Genomic DNA, 18,087 nt, shown 5'->3' on the forward strand with positions numbered 1-18,087 from the left:
AAAAATATAACAGCACTTTTTGTTTTGAACCTGCATATCAAAATTACGCTGTATACCATTATGTTTTTGTTTTTAAATAATATAAAATCTAACAGAATTGTCTAATTACTAATTATAACTTGTGAATTTTAATATTTTAAATATCTCTTACAATAACTAACTTTTTGTTATCAAGATGACATTTTAGACGGCAACTGACGTAATAATATATGTCGTAATATTTTAATTTTAAATATGTATGCAATATAATTTCAATTAATATCATGCAATTTTATACTAAGAAAACATTTATACATTCACAAAATACAACAAAACCTAATAATGTAGTTTGAAAACAATGAAAACTGAATTAAAATTAAAAAAGTTAAGCGCGACCCCTTGCGTCAAAATTAGATGATTAAATTTTCTCTATTTTTACACCATTCGATGACCGGTGGCGCCTCTAGTGTTTGTTCGGACGGTTAGTCTTTTACTCCCGTTTATGACCGTTAAAGAAAAAGTTCTAAAGGGGGATGTTTTGTGATTGAAACGTCAAACAGAACTGTCAAAAATGGGGTTTCATGATGTCGATTCCATGTCTAATACATGGATAACATAATATTTCTTCCTTATTCTTTTTATTCAAAGCGTAAATCAACAATACGATTCTACTGCTGGCTTATTTTTTACAGTAGTTTGAATGTCAGGCTTATGCATTTATATTTTGTACTAGTTTATATTTTAAATGTAAAATGTATCAAATAATAATAAAAGAATGACGTTAAGAGCTTGTACAGGCTAAAACAACTACAGAAAAAGTCTTCTGTAGTAATTTTTTCATGTACTCAATATGGAAAGTTATTATTTATAGTTCTTTGGGCTTTTATCTATCGATTTTGTTTATAATTTCCGTTGCTTCTCGCCAGATCGACCATCCCCAGCAGCAGCAGAAGGGCGTTTATAGGTCGATAGTTTCCACGCAAAGGAAAAGGGCGGTTCTGTCTTGTTTCCGCCAAGCTTCTTTGCACAGTTTGCCAAGGTTCGTTACTTGCTTTTCTGCCTTAATTTTTACTTGTTTTTGTGTGTTGTAGTGTTTTTGTTAGCTTTTTTATTGTTTGAAATAATAGTTTTATCAGGACAACATCTATACAGAAACTGAGACAGTTTTCACAAAATCCAATACCGGGTGCGTCTTAAAAGGTGGCTCACCCCTAAACTTTTTTATTTTTTTACATAAAAAACGAGATTTGGTTTAGTATATAACATAAAATAGGATTGATTGATGTATTCAATTGTTTCTGGACACTTTCTGTTTCACCGGAAATGACTACAACTTTTGATTTTTAAATGGCACCCTCGGTATTTTTTTACTTTATTCGATAGAAAATGACATTCTGAATAGAATGACATATCACATGCCAACTTTTTTGACATTTTCGCTTAAAAAAATCGTATTTGAAATTTCAATATAGAGTTCCATACCTGTGTTAAAAACACTAATAATTATTTTTAATCAAGGAGCCTTGGAAAAATAGATTTGAGCGTCTAATGTTTTTCTTATCTTGTCCTGGTCGGTTTAAAGATGCCCAAATCGTATTTTTAATCATATCTCATTTTTTTTAAATCGAAGGATATGCTCATTAGCATATTTGAAAAAAGCATTTTTTACGAATAATTTGGTACCACACACTTGGTATTTCGAGTCAAATTGTCGTTATGAACCGCATGTTACAATTTCAAATAAACATATGAGAAAATGTCAAAAGTTGACATATGATGTGTCATTCTATTCAGAGTGTCATTTTCTATCGAATAAAGTAAAATATACCGAGGGTGCCATTTAAAAATCAAAAATTGAAGTCATTTCCGGTGAAACAGGAAGTGACCGAAAACAATTGAATACGTCAATCAATCCTACTTTATGTACAACTAACTTTACTAACTACTTTATGTACAACTAACATATCAAATCCCGTTTCTTTATCTAAAAAATATAAAAGTTATAGGGGTGAGCCACTTTTGAGACGCACCCGGTATAATGTCTGTTCAACGAGTCAGGGAAAATTTCGTCAGACGACATCCAAAAAAAAATGACAGGAATTGTAATTTAGTTGGGAATCAAATTGACACACAATATCTGTCACTGTCGTGTATCCCCTTGTTGGACAGACTGTACCAGCCTGGGCATTATAAATTGATGGGATATATCTAAAATAATGTCTGTACTTTTTTGGCGGGTTTATTTCTTGAAAAAAATCTGGGTTTTTCGCAAATGGAAGAAAATCTACAAAATGGAAGAGTTATTTTTTTATGAACACCACTGCGTTGAATCTCAACGGATACCAGCTTGTCAGTGGTTTTTTACTAGTAAAACTGATTTGCCTAACCGACAACATTATGCTTAACATTTCGGGAGGTATAACTCCTCCAGTCGTCAGAGGCAAAAAAACATAAAGTAAAACATAAATACAAAAAAGAAAAACCTCTCTAAAATATCTAAATAAAACTGTTCAAGAAGACTTTTTTAGACTGTTTTTAGCAGATATATAACTTATAACCCGTAAATAAGCTCTTATCAAAAATCGGTAAGATTTTATCTTAAGATCTCAAATCATTTCACAGTTTGAAAGTCCCAAAGTTTAGAAAAATGTTTGGTTTTGTAGGTGGGGTTTATAGGTGACATAGTATTGATTTCTCACTAACACAATCTTGTTTTTTTATTGTATTAATATTTTTGTGTGATTTACTAACCCAAAAGGCTTCAAAACCGAAATCCTGTCGAGATGGCTGGAGAAAAGTTATGAACGCTGCCAGAAAACGCGCGGCACTGGCTTGTCTTAGATGTACGCCACTGTACAAACTGAGCAGGTTTGTCTACATTACTTATTTTTGTCTCAGGAATTATTTATTAATTTTAAAGAAAATAAATTTTATTTTACAGGCATCGGGCTATCAACATTTTTATCCGAACATACCGAGACTTCTGGCTTCAAGACGAGAATGTCGGACAGGAAGTGATGATCGAAGATCTTACTCAAAGTTTTGAGGACTCTGAACTGAAGAAAAAGGACGAGGAAGAAGAAGAGGGAAAACCAGATCCTCTTACACAGCTTGTCACTACGTTCTGTAGAGGAGCCATGACAGAAAGGTAATGAAATAAATCATAAGTTTAACATAGGTATTTTCTTATTAAAATATCTTAAAATGTATGCTGTCGATAGGAATAAACTTTTTCCACCTGGATACCATAAACGGCAAGTGTGAAAACGAAACACTTAGAAATTTCCACTAATTTTGAGGTTCTGAATGTAGCTTTAAGCTTCGTTTAGAACCTTGAAATTACTGGAATATATTAGTGGTTTCAAATATAATTTATACTTAAGAATTTACGATCATTTTCAATCACAAAACATCCCCCTTTATTTTGACTTCTATGTCATGAAATGAAAGTAAAAGAAGCGCCCCCTTGAGTTTGTTCGCGGACTAAATTCATCAAATATCGATCATTACAGTTGAGGGTTGGAACCTTTGGTGTTACACAGCAAAATAAAAACACTAAATCACCACAATACACCAAAACACTTTTACTTTTACACTGGACGCGCGTTTCGCTAACCATGTTAGCATCATCATCATAGATTATAAACTTAGTTTTTAAATATCGATCCCTGTATATATTTTTTTAATATTACAGAATTTTTTTTAATTCTAAGGAAATAGGTATACTAAAATTACTTTATATGTTAAAAATTACAATAAAAAATTATAATTTACATATACTCGTAACATATTAACTATTTTGTCACAATAAAAAAATGTTTATATCAATACCCGATCTAACGTCTATAAATATAAAACAGTTATTGATGTTATTATAAATTATGTATTTTATATGCATATAAATTGAAAAAAAACCTACAAAACAATTCGAATCTTTCCGGGGATTTGGAAAACGAAAAAAACTGCCATTGCAATTAAATTTCAATAAATTAAATAAAACGTTCTTGGTAAAATAAGTACAAATACACCAGTAATGAATGAGGAAATTGCCAAAATCACACACCGAACATTCACACAACAACGAAATAAAAATATTGTCATATTTAAAAAACAAATGAATATTTGTTAATTATGCATTATCAGCATGCATTATCAGCAGATGATGATAAACATGAGTTTATAATCATCTGCTGATGATGCTAACATGGTTAGCGAAACGCGCGCCCAGTGTAAAAGTAAAAGTGTTTTGGTGTATTGTGGTGATTTAGTGTTTTTATTTTGCTGTGTAACACCAAAGGTTTCAACCCTCAACTGTAACTTTTGTAGTAATATACAGTTGGTACAGATAAAGGAAATAAATTTAGATTGGAATACCTGTCAAAATTTTGGGTCGCGACCGTTGGCGCTGCTATAGCAGTTGCTAAGAACAACCGCAAACAAAAACAGAAATAATTTTCTCTTTTCAAAGTCAAAATCTTCAAAAATTATAAAATCTTTCAAAATCTAAACCGCTCTCATTGAAAAAATTCCGTTAAGTGTTTAAAGCGTCCATTTTCAAAGTAATTATTGCTGTCTTGTGAGTTTAATTTAAGTTATATTTACTCAAACCCGTGATAATTGTGAAAAAGTGGCATTAAAAACTGAAATAGCTCTGCTGTGAACTGTGAACTGCAAAAACCATCGTGGATTGTGGCATAACGTCGGTTTCCAATGTTTCATAGCTATTTCATACATGTCCTTATATAAAATAAAGTTTCTTGTATGCAACACACTGTATTTTATTTATAAAATTAAAAGAAAATAATAATAAATTTGAATAAACAATATTTGGGCGATATAATTCCGGAAAAAGCCGAACCGCTCCGAAATTTTCAAAAGTTTTGGGTCGCGACCGTTGCAAGAATAGCGCCAAATTACGTTTACATTGTCCTTACGGGCACTTTCCAATCTAAACTTGTTTCATTTATCTATGCTAGTAGCGCGTCTAGTGTTTTTTCGCACAGTATAGCTTTTACTTCCAGTCATTGCCATTACAGAAAACGTTCTAAAAGGGGATGTTTTGTGTTTACAATTTTTAAAAAAATACATTTAAAAGTAACAGAATATCCTAGCTCGAGGTAGTCAGTAATAATTATAGCTTATAAAACAATATTGTTTTCATTTTTAATCAGAATTTTTTTCGACGAATTATTCGCTAATTTTAAACTGTAATTAGTGGTAAAAGTTAAATGTTTGTTAACTTTTTCTACTAACTGAAAATAACTCATCATTAATTGTGATGTTCTGAATGCTTACATTGAAATTAGACAGAGAAAATTTTACGCTTATTGCAACCACGAGTTTATTCCACTAATTTCGAGGTTCTGAATAAAACTTTATACGAAGTAGAAACTACACTAGAAAAATATAGTTGTGCAAAAAATATTGCTTGTAGCTGGTTTGTATTAAATTGTAGTAAAAAATCATATTTCACGTATTTAATACAAAAATTATTGTATAACAAGTTAATAACGTCAAAAAACTGTCTTAGATCCGGAGCGTTACAAGAAGATCCCCTCTATATGAGTTATGCGGAAATTATCGCTAAATCTTGCGGTGAGGAAGAGGAAGAAGGAGAAGAGGGGGGCGAAGAAGGGGGTGAAGGTGAAGAAGGAGGTTCCTCCATCCATGTAAGTATAATTTTAAAGAAAAAAAGATTGTTACGCAACCTATCTCTTTATATTTACTATTGATATAATTTCTTTTATAATTAATCTATCAGAGGACAATGAGAAAACTGAGGGTATGAGTAAAATATCTTAATATAAAGTCTCCCATAGAGGTTTTTTTTGTGTAATTTTACCTGTTGAATAAAACAACTATAAGTAGGAAAGCCCAAGAGAGGATTGTGGGATTTACTCTAGTTCAAAATAATTTGACGATTTAAGCTTGATTTTTATGCGTCCGTTATCCGTTGATACGATGGTCTGAGGCCGCGGCGCGGCGCGGCACTCTGATTGGTCATAGCATTTTCGCGCCACTTTTCATCCGTAATTTTTTTACTCCAGCCCGTCAACGGAGAAAGATCGTACGATAACGGACGTTTTGGCACTTTTTTAACAAGTTGAAACTAATCTTAATAAAAATATAATAGTACAAGAGCTAGCACCGTCGGGAAAACGAGAATTTTAAGAAAGCTGTTTTTTTAGTATATCCTTTGCTATGCTCTCCTGACCAAAGTGCGGGCCGCCTGGCTGCCGATGCCGGTAGACTACTGTGGTTCACTACTGCGCTTTACATCTGTACAGGGTATCCCATTTTCGTGTGTTTTATGGGATTTCTCGTTTATCAGTAGAGATACAATGATGCGATTTTCACATTACTTTGCTACTTTCTTATAAAACACTATATGTTACATATAGGTTTGTCCTCGACTCCTTAGTTCCCGAAATACAGGGCGAATTTGTGATGCATAGTACTGAACAGATGTTGAATACAGATATGGGGATGCGCTGTAGTGAACGTAACGTCTACTGGCAGCCAGACGGTCCGCACTCTGTTCAGAAGAGCATATCAAAAGGTATATTAAAGAACCAGCTTTCTTAAAACTCTCTCTTGAAAACGTTGCTAGCTCTTAGCCTATAAGTAAAACAGCGAAATCATTATGGAAATAAAAATATAAAATGACACTAATCACAAGCAAATCGTATATCCGATGAACGGAGGTATGAAGATGCAATAAATTTAAAAACTGCTTAATTTTCTAACCAATCGAAGTCTTTAAATTCAACCAATAAAATTAATATCGTATCATCGTATCGTCGGACAACGGATGCATGAAAATCAAGCTTTAAGCGTGGCAAAAGAATAACGTCTATGTGAGACCTTAGAAATTAGTTCAAGTGTCCTATCGAAATTTCTTTCACATTATTCAACATTCCTTAGGAACAAGAAATGGAAAAACAGAAATTACTCTTCAACCAAGCCAGACTGGCAAACAGAGGCGTAGCAGAAATGGTACTGTTACATATATCAGCCTGCAAAGGCGTACCATCGGATATGGTGATGAAAACCTTAGAACTGGGTATCTCCATTCTGAGAGGCGGTAACTTCGACATACAAATGGGCATGCTGAACCACCTGAAAGACAAGAAAGACGTAGGGTTCTTCACTAGTATTGCTGGTTTAATGAATAGTTGTAGTGTATTGGATCTGGACGCTTTTGAAAGAAACACCAAGGCAGAAGGTCTGGGAGTTGGTTCTGAAGGTTTGTTAGTTTTGTTTCTTTGTTGTTTTCGTATTATTTTATTTTTTGTATTTTTATATAGGTGCGGCTGGCGAGAAGAATATGCATGACGCTGAATTCACTTGTGCCTTGTTTAGATTTATCCAGCTTACTTGTGAAGGTCACAATTTAGGTAAGACTTAAAGATATAAAGGTAGGGAGAATGCAAGATCTACCTGGTGCGTCTCAAAAGTGGCTCATCCCTATAACTTTTTTTATTTTTTCAGATAAAAAACTTATAACTTGGTATTAGTATATGATTAGGATTGATTGACGTATTCAATTGTTTTTGCTCACTTCCTGTTTCACCGAAAATGACTACAACTTTTGATTTTTAAATGACACTCTCGGAATGTTTTTAAATAACACTCTCTGAATAGAATGACATATAATATGTCAACTTTTGACATTCTCTCATATAATTTATTTGATTTTATTTTAACATGTGGTTCATAACGACAATTTGACTTGAAATACCAAGTGTGTGATATCAAATTATTGGTAAAAAAATGCTTTTTCCAAATATGCTAATGAGCCACCCTCGCTCCATTTGAAAATATTGAGATATGATTAAAAAATACGATTTGGGCATCTTTTAACCGGTCAGAACAAATCATGAAAAACATTAGATGATCAAATCTATTTTTCCAAGGCTCCTTGATTAAAATTAGTATTTTTAACAGCCATGGCACTCTAGAATGAAATTTAAAATGCGATTTTTTTTAAAAGCGAAATTGTCAAATGTTTACATATGATATGTCATTCTAATCAAAAGGCACCTTTACACTTACACTCTTTCGCGTGGGTTCTGAACGGCATTCCAATCGTGAGTCCAAGAATGCGCTCCAAGAACGTAGCGTTCCAAGAGGGTGTTGCTAGAAAAATAAAAAAAAGCAACGTTCTATTCGAGACTTGTCCGCGCGTATGTAACGTAAAAGGAAAAACATGTCAGTGTAAAGTGAAAACTGTTGCTTATGGCGCGGATTTGACCGGACTCCAGGAGTTTTAGAAATTCTAAAAGGATTGAGATAAAAAATGTACAAAATAAGGCGGCACAAATTAAAAGTGGCTCTTTGTATTATTTTGTATTTTTTTTATTATTTGTATATTCTTTGGACCTCACCTTCCATAGACACGGATATGATTTGTAAATTTCAATAAAATGCCTTTAAAGTCTTTCGACCAGTACCTACTATCTCCCATGGCACACAAAATAAGTAATTTATTGATATCTGTAAAAATAAATTATTAAATAATTATATAAAATTTTACAATAATAAACTTTACTTACTAAGAGGCGGTAATTTTGCCATACAAATGGGCATGCTGAACCACCTGAAAGACAAGAAAGACGTAGGGTTCTTCACTAGTATTGCAACGTTCCATTACTACTTATTATAATTATTTTATTTTGTTATCCCGCGCGCCAAATCGCACACGCCACTCAAATTATGCACAAGAAGAATTTAACGTTCTTTTCCTGCAATCAAGTCTACACTCAAGTACGAACTGTTTTCGCACATGCTTGATTTACATTTACATTACCGTTCTTATGCGCACGATTGGATCGCCACGTTCAGAACCCATGCGAAAGAGTGTAAGTGTAAAGGTACCTAAAGTGTCATTTTCTATCGAATAAAGTAAAAATATACTGAGGGTGCTATTTAAAAATCAAAAGTTGTAGTCAATTCCGGTGAAACAGGAAGTAACCAAAAACAATTGAATACGTCACAATCCTAATTTATGTCATATACTAGCATATCAAATCTCGTTTATTTATCTGAAAAAATAAAAAAAGTTATAGGAGTGAGCCACTTTTGAGACGCATCCGGTATATCCTTAATGGATAATTATGTGATATTGAAAAAAAACATCCCCTTATTTTTTAAAAAGATTCATGTTTCGTACTTATTTTGGAAACTAATAATAATTTTTAGAATGGCAGAACTATTTGCGTACCCAAGCCGGTAACACCACCACAGTGAACGTAGTCATTTGCACGGTAGATTACCTACTGAGACTGCAAGAATCCATCATGGACTTCTACTGGCATTACTCTAGCAAGGAACTCATCGACCCAGCTGGTAAAGCGAATTTCTTCAAAGCCATTGGCGTAGCTAGTCAGGTTTTCAACACGCTCACTGAAGTCATTCAGGGTCCTTGTACTCTGAATCAGCAGGCTCTGGCACATTCCAGGTAACTAAAATATCTAGATATTATACACTGTGTTCTAAAGTTCTTTCTTTTTGATTTACAGAGTGTTATTTTTTTTAAATCGAATTTAATCGGCATAAAGTAAATGGTACGCCACTGAGCTTTTTCGGTACAACAATTTCTTTTTCTTGACTATCAATATTTTTTAACAAGTGAAGTACGAATATTAGTTATATTTGAGCTAATTTTTAGGTTATGGGATGCAGTTGGTGGTTTCCTGTTTCTGTTCTCTCACATGCAGGATAAGTTATCCAAACACTCGAGTCAGGTGGATTTGCTGAAGGAACTTCTTAACTTGCAAAAGGACATGATTACCATGATGCTTTCAATGCTTGAAGGTACCTACTTCGTATTGAAATAATATACAGGGTGTCACTTAAATAAATGCACTACCAATAACAGTGTTTTAACTGGTAGTACATTTCAACCTTAGAAAGACATCCATGATGTATTTTATTTGAAAATGTTCTATCTTATTCCATATTTATATTTTAAGGGAATATTTTAAAAACTATTTAGCTACCACGACGTCATTTCTGTCTTAAAACTCCGATTTTAATTACAAAAATATACAGGATATTTATTTCAATAATTTTTTCACAGGTAATGTCGTGAACGGCACCATCGGTAAACAAATGGTGGACACCTTGGTGGAAAGTGCCTCCAACGTAGAATTAATCCTGAAATACTTCGACATGTTCCTGAAGCTAAAAGATCTAACATCGTCGGCCAGTTTCCAAGAAATCGATGTCAACAGCGACGGCTGGGTCTATCCCAAAGACTTCAAAGAAAAAATGGAACAGCAAAAAAGCTATACACCGTAAAATAACCTTTTTTTGGCCAAAGGGTATAGCCGGATTAATATGGGAAATCTGCCCTCGTGGCTTTTTTGACTCGCACTCAGGGATCGATTCGGTGTAGTATCAAAATAATTCACCTAAATTTTTAGCTCGTTATCTCAAACGGTTTTCGAGATTTTCAAAAAAAAACTGTTTTTTCAATTTTATTGTTATTTTTATAGTAAAATTCAAAATTAATTAACGATTATTTTTTTCTAATTCTTAGAAGTCTAAGACATGAAAAAATAATATGATCATGATTCTTAAACGAAGAGCCGATTTTTAGCGGAGGAAATAATATTAAAATTTTCATTTTTTTAACCTTTGTGAAATATGTCACTCACTAAAAATCGTCAGAAAATGTCTTTCATACTTCGTTACCCTCAGGAATTTTTTAGAATTTTTTGAAGTGGTGGAACAATATGAATAAAATAAAAAACTCATTTTTTTTCTAAAATCTTCTGTTTTAACTAACTTATATTTTTGTTTAATTTACAAAAGTGAGTAGAAAATATTTTTTCATTAAAAATACATCCTTGCCAGAAATAAACATAAAGGTTATTATAAAAAAATGAGTCTGAGATTTTAGAAAAAAAATGAGTTTTTAATTTTTTTCATATTGTCCCACCACTTCAAAAAATTCTAAAAAAATTCCGAGTGTAAAGGAGTATAAAAGACATTTTCTGACGATTTTTAGTGAGTGACATATTTCACAAAGGTTAACAAAATAAAGATTTTAATTTTATTTCCTCCGCTAAAAATCGGCTTTTCGTTTAAGAATCATGATCATATTATTTTTTCATGTCTTAGACTTCTTAGAATTAGAAAAAAATAATCATTAATTAATTTTAAATTTTACTATAAAAATAAAAATAAAATTGAAAAAACAGTTTTTTTTTGAAAATCTCGAAAACCGTTTGAGTTAAAGAGCTAAAAATGTAGGTGAATTATTTGGATTCGGCACCAAATCGATCCCCTGAGTACGAGTTAAAAAAGCCGCGGGGGCAGATTTCCCATATTAATCTGGCTATACCCTTTGTCTCTTTGTTATCATTTTATTTTTCCAGGGAAGAGATTGAGTTCCTTTTAGCTTGTTGTGAGACCAACCACGACGGAAAAATCGACTACGAAGGTTTTATAGATCGTTTCCACGAACCCGCTAAAGAAATCGGTTTCAACTTGGCCGTGTTGCTCACAAATCTGTCAGAACACATGCCTAACGAGCCTAGGCTGGCTAGATTCTTAGAAACTGCAGGCTCTGTATTGAATTATTTTGAGCCCTTCTTAGGTCGCATTGAAATCTTAGGTAAGTCCATTAAATCCACATAAGGCTAGTATAGTTATAGCCATATCATGCCAAATAAACTTTTGTAGAGTGAATGTAGAAGTTTATTTGGTATAGCTTATACAGGGTGGTTTTTTTTCACAATAATAAGGGGCCGTCCTCTGTCGGAAACACTGCGACCTGTGAGGCCTATTCTGTTTATCCCCTTTCTATATCTGCACCCATTCTCCTATCCCTGTGCCCTGCACTAACATATGCAGATCATTGATAGGATGAGAGCATATTTTCTCCTTTTCTAGCCTAGCTTTCCCAAATAAAAAGTGTCGCTTGCGATCCAAAGCCTCGCAGTGACATATTATATGCTCTACTGTTTCTGGATCTTTATCGCAGAGTCTGCAGCAAAGACTTCCTTGATACAGGTTGAGCTTGTTCAGGTAACACTTGATAATCATGTGTCCTGTCAAGAAGCCTGTTGTAATCCGCACTTTATTTCTGCTAAGCATTAGCAGTTCTTTTGCGGTTTTAGAGCTAAGTCCTTGGATAAAGGCCTTGCTGTGCCTGTGTTCCTGTCTGTTTCTCCAGTGGACATTCTGCTTTCTCTGATCCAGAGTTTTAGTGCACTACAGGCCATATACATTTGGGTATTTTCAGTACTGGCTCTGGACCAAGATAGGATGCCGATGATCCTTGCCTAGCTAGCTCATCGGCTTTTTTGTTGCCTTGGATGCCGCTGTGCCCGGCACCCAGAATAATCTAATTCTGTTCCTTCGTGCCAGAGCTCCCAGTTCACCTAAGCATTCCCAGACAAGTCTCGACGATACCTTTGGGCACAAAAGCGCCCCAAGTGCCGCTTGAGTATCTGAGCATATATTGATGAGCTTACCTGAATAAACGCTTTTATTATTTTCTCTCGCACATTGTAGAATGGCGAAGATTTCTGTCTGGAATACGGTTGAGTATTTACCAAATGAAAAGGATAAGCTTACCCTTGGTCTTTCCCCAAATACTCCAGCTCCTGTTCCTTCAGCGGTCTTTGACCCGTCTGATACAGAGCGGTTGGTATCGATGATAATTTTTTAATTGCTCAATTGATTTACAGCTACGGCCAATATTATATGACATTCGAACAATTTTTTACTTTATGTCACAGTGGTAATCACTAAATTTGACGTTTAGGCTATACATTTTTTTTGACTGGCAGTTTTTTTTCTCCAAAAATTTTAGATATTTTTTTTCTCAAAATCGGTTAGTGATAGGTATAGAGTGTTTGATATAAAAATTTATAAATTTTTATAGAGAATTTAATAATAATAATAGCTCCCGTATATAGCGTTTAACGCCTTGGGAGTAGCAAGGTACAGCTTGCCATACTAGAGCCGTTCGGTATACAAGGAAGGTAATGTGGCTAGCACTACGCTTCAACCGCCTATTATTACCTCAGGATTGTGAATCCCAAGTACTCATTTAAGGCTGAGTCGACCTAGGTACCCAAACTATTTTTATTTTAATAAAAATAGTCGGCTGATGCAATGCCGGGTGCGGGATTCGAACCCACTACCTTGAGATTGGTAGACGAGAGCCTGGACCTCTACGCCACCGGGCAATAGAGAATTTAAATATATAATAAAAATGGGGTTACACATTTAAAATAAGAAAGTTGCTATCAACTTCCGGTATTTTCAGAAGTGCCGCCATATTGAAAACATATTTTTAATTGATAGATCTCATTGTGAAACAATGATATGCAAAAAATCTCCGAACACCCTGTATACAGGTAGTTCAACAATAAGTTGAAAATACAGCTCAATTGTTTGTAGGTAGCAGCAAACGAATCGAGAGAGTATATTTCGAGATCAAAGAATCGAACATCGAGCAGTGGGAGAAGCCTCAAATCAAGGAATCCAAGCGGGCCTTCTTCTACTCCATTGTGACGGAAGGTGGTGACAAGGAGAAGCTTGAGGCCTTTATCAATTTCTGCGAGGACGCCATCTTTGAGATGCAACACGCCAGCGGATTGATGGCCGTTGAAGATTCGGGTGGCAGTGGCCAAATTCGTGCGACGACTTATAGTTATATGGCTGACGAAGATGAACAAAAGTAAGAAAAATTACTGTATTTTTTTGGTTTTTAACTTGTTCGTTTATATCCTAGATCATATATAGTCTGTCCAACGACAAAATCCTTGACAGTGATAGATGTGTCTGTCATTTCAATTTCAAAGTAGTTTATTTTATTTTACAAAGAAATAAGTTGGTACAATTAGAACGCATAATTATTATATTTAAATTTTGAGTGACAAGTGTCAAATATTCATTCTTCAATTCTTCAAAATATTGTGAAAAAAACTGTATAAAACTGAAGAAATCTAATCTTGGTTAATTAACTTTAATCTTATTTTTTTCTGCAGTACTAAAATGTATTATTTACCTATCGTGTGATGTTATTTTACAGATACTCCAGTTTTTGGTACCATATACGAGATGGTATACAACTTTATTTGTGGCTAATACAACTCTCTGGCCATAGTCTCTGGCAAAGTGTGTCTCTGGCGGTCTCGGTGCACCGAATATTAACTGTAAACTATGGTCTGGGTCAACACTTAATATTCCCTCGAGTTTTCCTCCACTTAATTTTAAAAAACAAGAAAGACAAGTAACAACACAGTCGAAAATGCAAAATGCAAAATATTTATCATTTCTATTTGACACAAAATTATAACCTATAATTGGCAATAGTTTGACAACTCTCAAAAATCTTATGTCGAGTTCATACGCACAATCGTCCGTTTGTCGTCCATCGTTGGGTCAAACCAATAATATCGAAATATGATCTGTAGTTTTTGAAATAAACCAATTAAACTGGTTAAAAACAACGAGAGACGACGCATGACGTATTTATTTATAAACCCATCCATAGTTAACTTAAAAAATATTAGAAACTTTTTTTAGTGAAATAAATGGATTGGTATGGAAGTCATCTGCTTTTTTTCTGTCATTGTCTGTCGAAATCTTACCTGAGAAAAAAAACAGAGTATATACTAACGTGGATAGGTAAATCACTATGGAAACTGTCGCAAACATGTCAACGAGTTCCATTTATCTTCTTTTTTTGTTGCAAACGCGGTGCTTCTACTCTATCTATCCTTGTCGAGGACCTATCGTCCACGCGCCAAATTTGAATATTAATTTTAAAAATTTAATTTGTACAATGCATATATTTGAACAATAAATTGAATGTTTACGGTCACAAAAATTAAATTATATAAAAAATACATTTAGCCACTCCGTACGAATATCAATATTCTTAGGAAATCTAACCAAAAAGTCTGCATGTTGTTTAAAATAAATAAAAGAACAACTGAATACTTTACTTGCTTATGAAAAGATAATTCGGGGACCTTTATATTAGAACTTCCACACACCAAACACTTTCTAGTCATTTTTACGAGTATTTAGAAAGTCCAACGAAAAAAAAGTAGAAATATAATTGCACAAACGTAAAATTAACTTCTCACTGCAGACACTTGCATCCTTGGCTATATAAAAGCGGTCGATAAAAGAGTAATTAATACAATTTTTAAAATAAAAAAAACGCAAAAAAACAAGCGTCTACAATGGAAATAAGGCATAGATAAATGAAACAAGTTTAGATTGGAAAGTGCCCATAAGGACAATGTAAACACTATTTGGCGCTATTCTTGCAACGGTCGCGACCCAAAATTTTTGAAAATTTCGGTTTGGTTCGGCTTTTTCCGGAATTATATCGCCAAATATAGTTTATTCAAATTTATTATTATTTTCGTTCGTTTATTTATAAATAAAATACAGTGTGTTGCATACAAGAAACTTTATTTTATATAAGGACGCATGTATGAAATACCTATGAAACATTGGAAACCGACGTTATGCCACGATCCACGATGGTTTTTGCAGTTCACAGTTCACAGCACAGCTTTTTAAGTTTTTAATGCCACTTTTTCACAATTATCACCGGTTGAAGTAAATAAAACTTGAATTAAACTCACAAGATAGCAATAATTACTTTGAAAATGAACGCTATAAACACTTTTCGGAATTTCTTTAATGAGACCGTTTTAGATTTTGAAAGATTATTATGATTTTTGAATATTCTGACTTTGACAAGAAAAAATTATTTTTGTTTTTGTTTGCCGTTGTTTTTAGCGACCGCTATAGCAGCGCCAGATCGCGTATAACGGTCGCGACCCAAAATTTTGACGGGCTTTCCAATCTAAACTTGTTGCATTTATCTATGAAATAAGGTTATGACATGATTATGACAAGATTATGACAATATGATGACAATGAAAAGTTGGTTTCCATAACAATGTTTAATTTGTACTTTCTAAACCGTAGAAAATTGTGATTATTTTGGAAATGCGTGCAACTTCTAATGCGCATGCGCAAAGATAAACCTATTGAATGTTTCATAAGTGCAATAAAGAAGGTTTGAAAATTGCATGTCGTGATGTTGGAGACATATTTTTTAATGCCAAACTTATGGCGTTGATTTATCCACGTAAGTATATATGATCTAGGGTTTATATCATTGATTATACAGGTTCGCAAAAAGTTAAATACAAAAGTTTGCGAGTAATAAATTTAAGTATACATGGTCGGTCATAAAATCGTGGCACATCAAGGTTTTATTTTTTTAAATGGAACCCCTTGTATATTATTGCATATTTCAATTCTAAGAAAAAATAGAGATACACACTATGTACCTCAAACCAACCGTTTTCGAGTTATTGACTTTTGAACATATCACTTGAACAATTTGATTTAATTAATTTCGATATGTTCAGTTTCATTTAACGATGTCATTCTGCCGTAACTGTGACACTTAATAATATTTGACATTTATGGTGGGTTCATACAGCCAAATAAAATAAAATAAGAATAAAATAAAATAAAATAAGAAAGTTGGTTATATGGGATACCGTACATGCGTTCATACAGCCAAATAAAATAACAAATAAAATAAGAAGTCTTTATCTTTTAACTTCTTGTTTTATTTTATGTGAAAACGGCTTTGCGCACGCTTAATTCTAACCTACAAATATTTTCAGTTTGGATTTAATTTATTTTATAATTTCACATAAGTAAAATGTATAATATAGTAGGCAATGAATAAATAAATATACTATAAATAGTAAAATTACTATAAACAATCGTAAAAGTTAACTTTTATCCAGCCTCATCGTACTGCGCATGAGCAAATATATATTTCTTATTTTATTTTATTTGACTGTATGAACGCACACAAATAAGAATTCCTTATTTCTTATTTTATTTTATTCTTATTTTATTTTATTTGGCTGTATGAACCCACCTTTATAGATGTATAAAATGAGATTATATCAAGTCTGAAAATTACAAAATTTTCGTTTAACATTTCAATTCTTCAATTCGTGTACATTGTGTATTACGATTATTGCTTAAAATTGAAGGAAAAATTGAAATATGCAGTAATATACAGGGTATTTCAATTGAAAAAAATAAAGTTTGATGTGCCACAGCTTTATGACCGACCCTGTATACTTAAATTTACTAGTAGCTAATAGACATTTAAAAACCCATTACAACAGTATCACAATTTCGGCAGAATGGCATCGTTGAATGAAACTGAACATATAAAAATTAATTAAGTCAAATTGTTTAAGTGATATGTTCAAAAGTCAATAACTCGGAAACGGTTGGTTTGAGGTACATTGTGTGTTTTTCGATTACGCATTGTGTATTTTGATTCGTGAGCAAACTCCCCACGAGAGATGGCACATGTTTTTTGAAACACCCTGTATTATTCATTATAGGGGGAAAGATCCAGTGAGACGAACTTACCAAAACTTCAAAGAAGCAATCTACTATGGTTTCTCAGCACTGAGTCCATCGAACATCAAACACAAAATCATCGAAATGCAACAGATGACGATACCAGAACTATTCGTGGGTATGATAACTCTACTCTTTTGTCTAATTTCGCTAAAACTAACCACTCAACTACTTCCAGGCTTCTTTAAATTACTCTTCTACTCCTTCTACTATTCCGGTTTCGGATTCGTGGTCGTTATAAAATATCTCCTGGGCATACTGATGTCCTTGATGAGAGGTCCGGTAGTCGAAGAACCGATGATCGAAATAAAGGAGGAGGAAAAAGTGAGTCCGCTGAGAATGCTGCCTCAGTTACCGCCGGCAGAAGACCCTAACACTCAGATTCAGGCGTTTGGTGTGGACGTAACAAAAGAAGAAGGCGGGCAGTAAGAAGATAATTTTGAAAATTTTGAGTGAAATTAATATATAATTTTTTTTGAAGGTACAAAATGGCAGCTCACGAGTCTCCAACTGGAAGTCAGCCGTCTTCTGGAGAAGGTGAAGGTGAAACAACTCCTGAAGATGGAGAACAAACGGAAGCTGAAACGCCCGAACAACCGTTGTCGCTGTCCGATCTCTTAGGGTAAGGATTTTTGTAAAATTTTATAAATACGTATT

The 18,087-nt window shown here is 33.5% G+C and overlaps 1 protein-coding gene across 4 annotated transcripts in view; it reads left to right on the forward strand.

The window, feature by feature from the left end:
• Positions 1-18,087, forward strand: part of LOC115877801 (ryanodine receptor) — a 135,916-nt gene that overhangs the window by 106,009 nt on the left and 11,820 nt on the right. For all 4 annotated transcript variants that reach the window (XM_030894115.1, XM_030894117.1, XM_030894116.1 and 1 more), the window contains 13 exons: positions 906-1,018; positions 2,921-3,127; positions 5,510-5,648; positions 6,904-7,225; positions 7,287-7,376; positions 9,181-9,439; positions 9,650-9,795; positions 10,061-10,277; positions 11,364-11,602; positions 13,399-13,678; positions 17,412-17,548; positions 17,609-17,855; positions 17,912-18,052. In XM_030894115.1, coding sequence (XP_030749975.1) covers positions 906-1,018; positions 2,921-3,127; positions 5,510-5,648; positions 6,904-7,225; positions 7,287-7,376; positions 9,181-9,439; positions 9,650-9,795; positions 10,061-10,277; positions 11,364-11,602; positions 13,399-13,678; positions 17,412-17,548; positions 17,609-17,855; positions 17,912-18,052 — 2,537 coding nt within the window. The remainder of the gene's footprint in view (positions 1-905; positions 1,019-2,920; positions 3,128-5,509; positions 5,649-6,903; positions 7,226-7,286; positions 7,377-9,180; positions 9,440-9,649; positions 9,796-10,060; positions 10,278-11,363; positions 11,603-13,398; positions 13,679-17,411; positions 17,549-17,608; positions 17,856-17,911; positions 18,053-18,087) is intronic.

The sequence above is a fragment of the Sitophilus oryzae genome, unplaced genomic scaffold (assembly GCF_002938485.1).
Source record: "Sitophilus oryzae breed Bouriz unplaced genomic scaffold, Soryzae_2.0 scaffold_1499_pilon_pilon, whole genome shotgun sequence".
NCBI lineage: Eukaryota > Metazoa > Arthropoda > Insecta > Coleoptera > Curculionidae > Sitophilus > Sitophilus oryzae.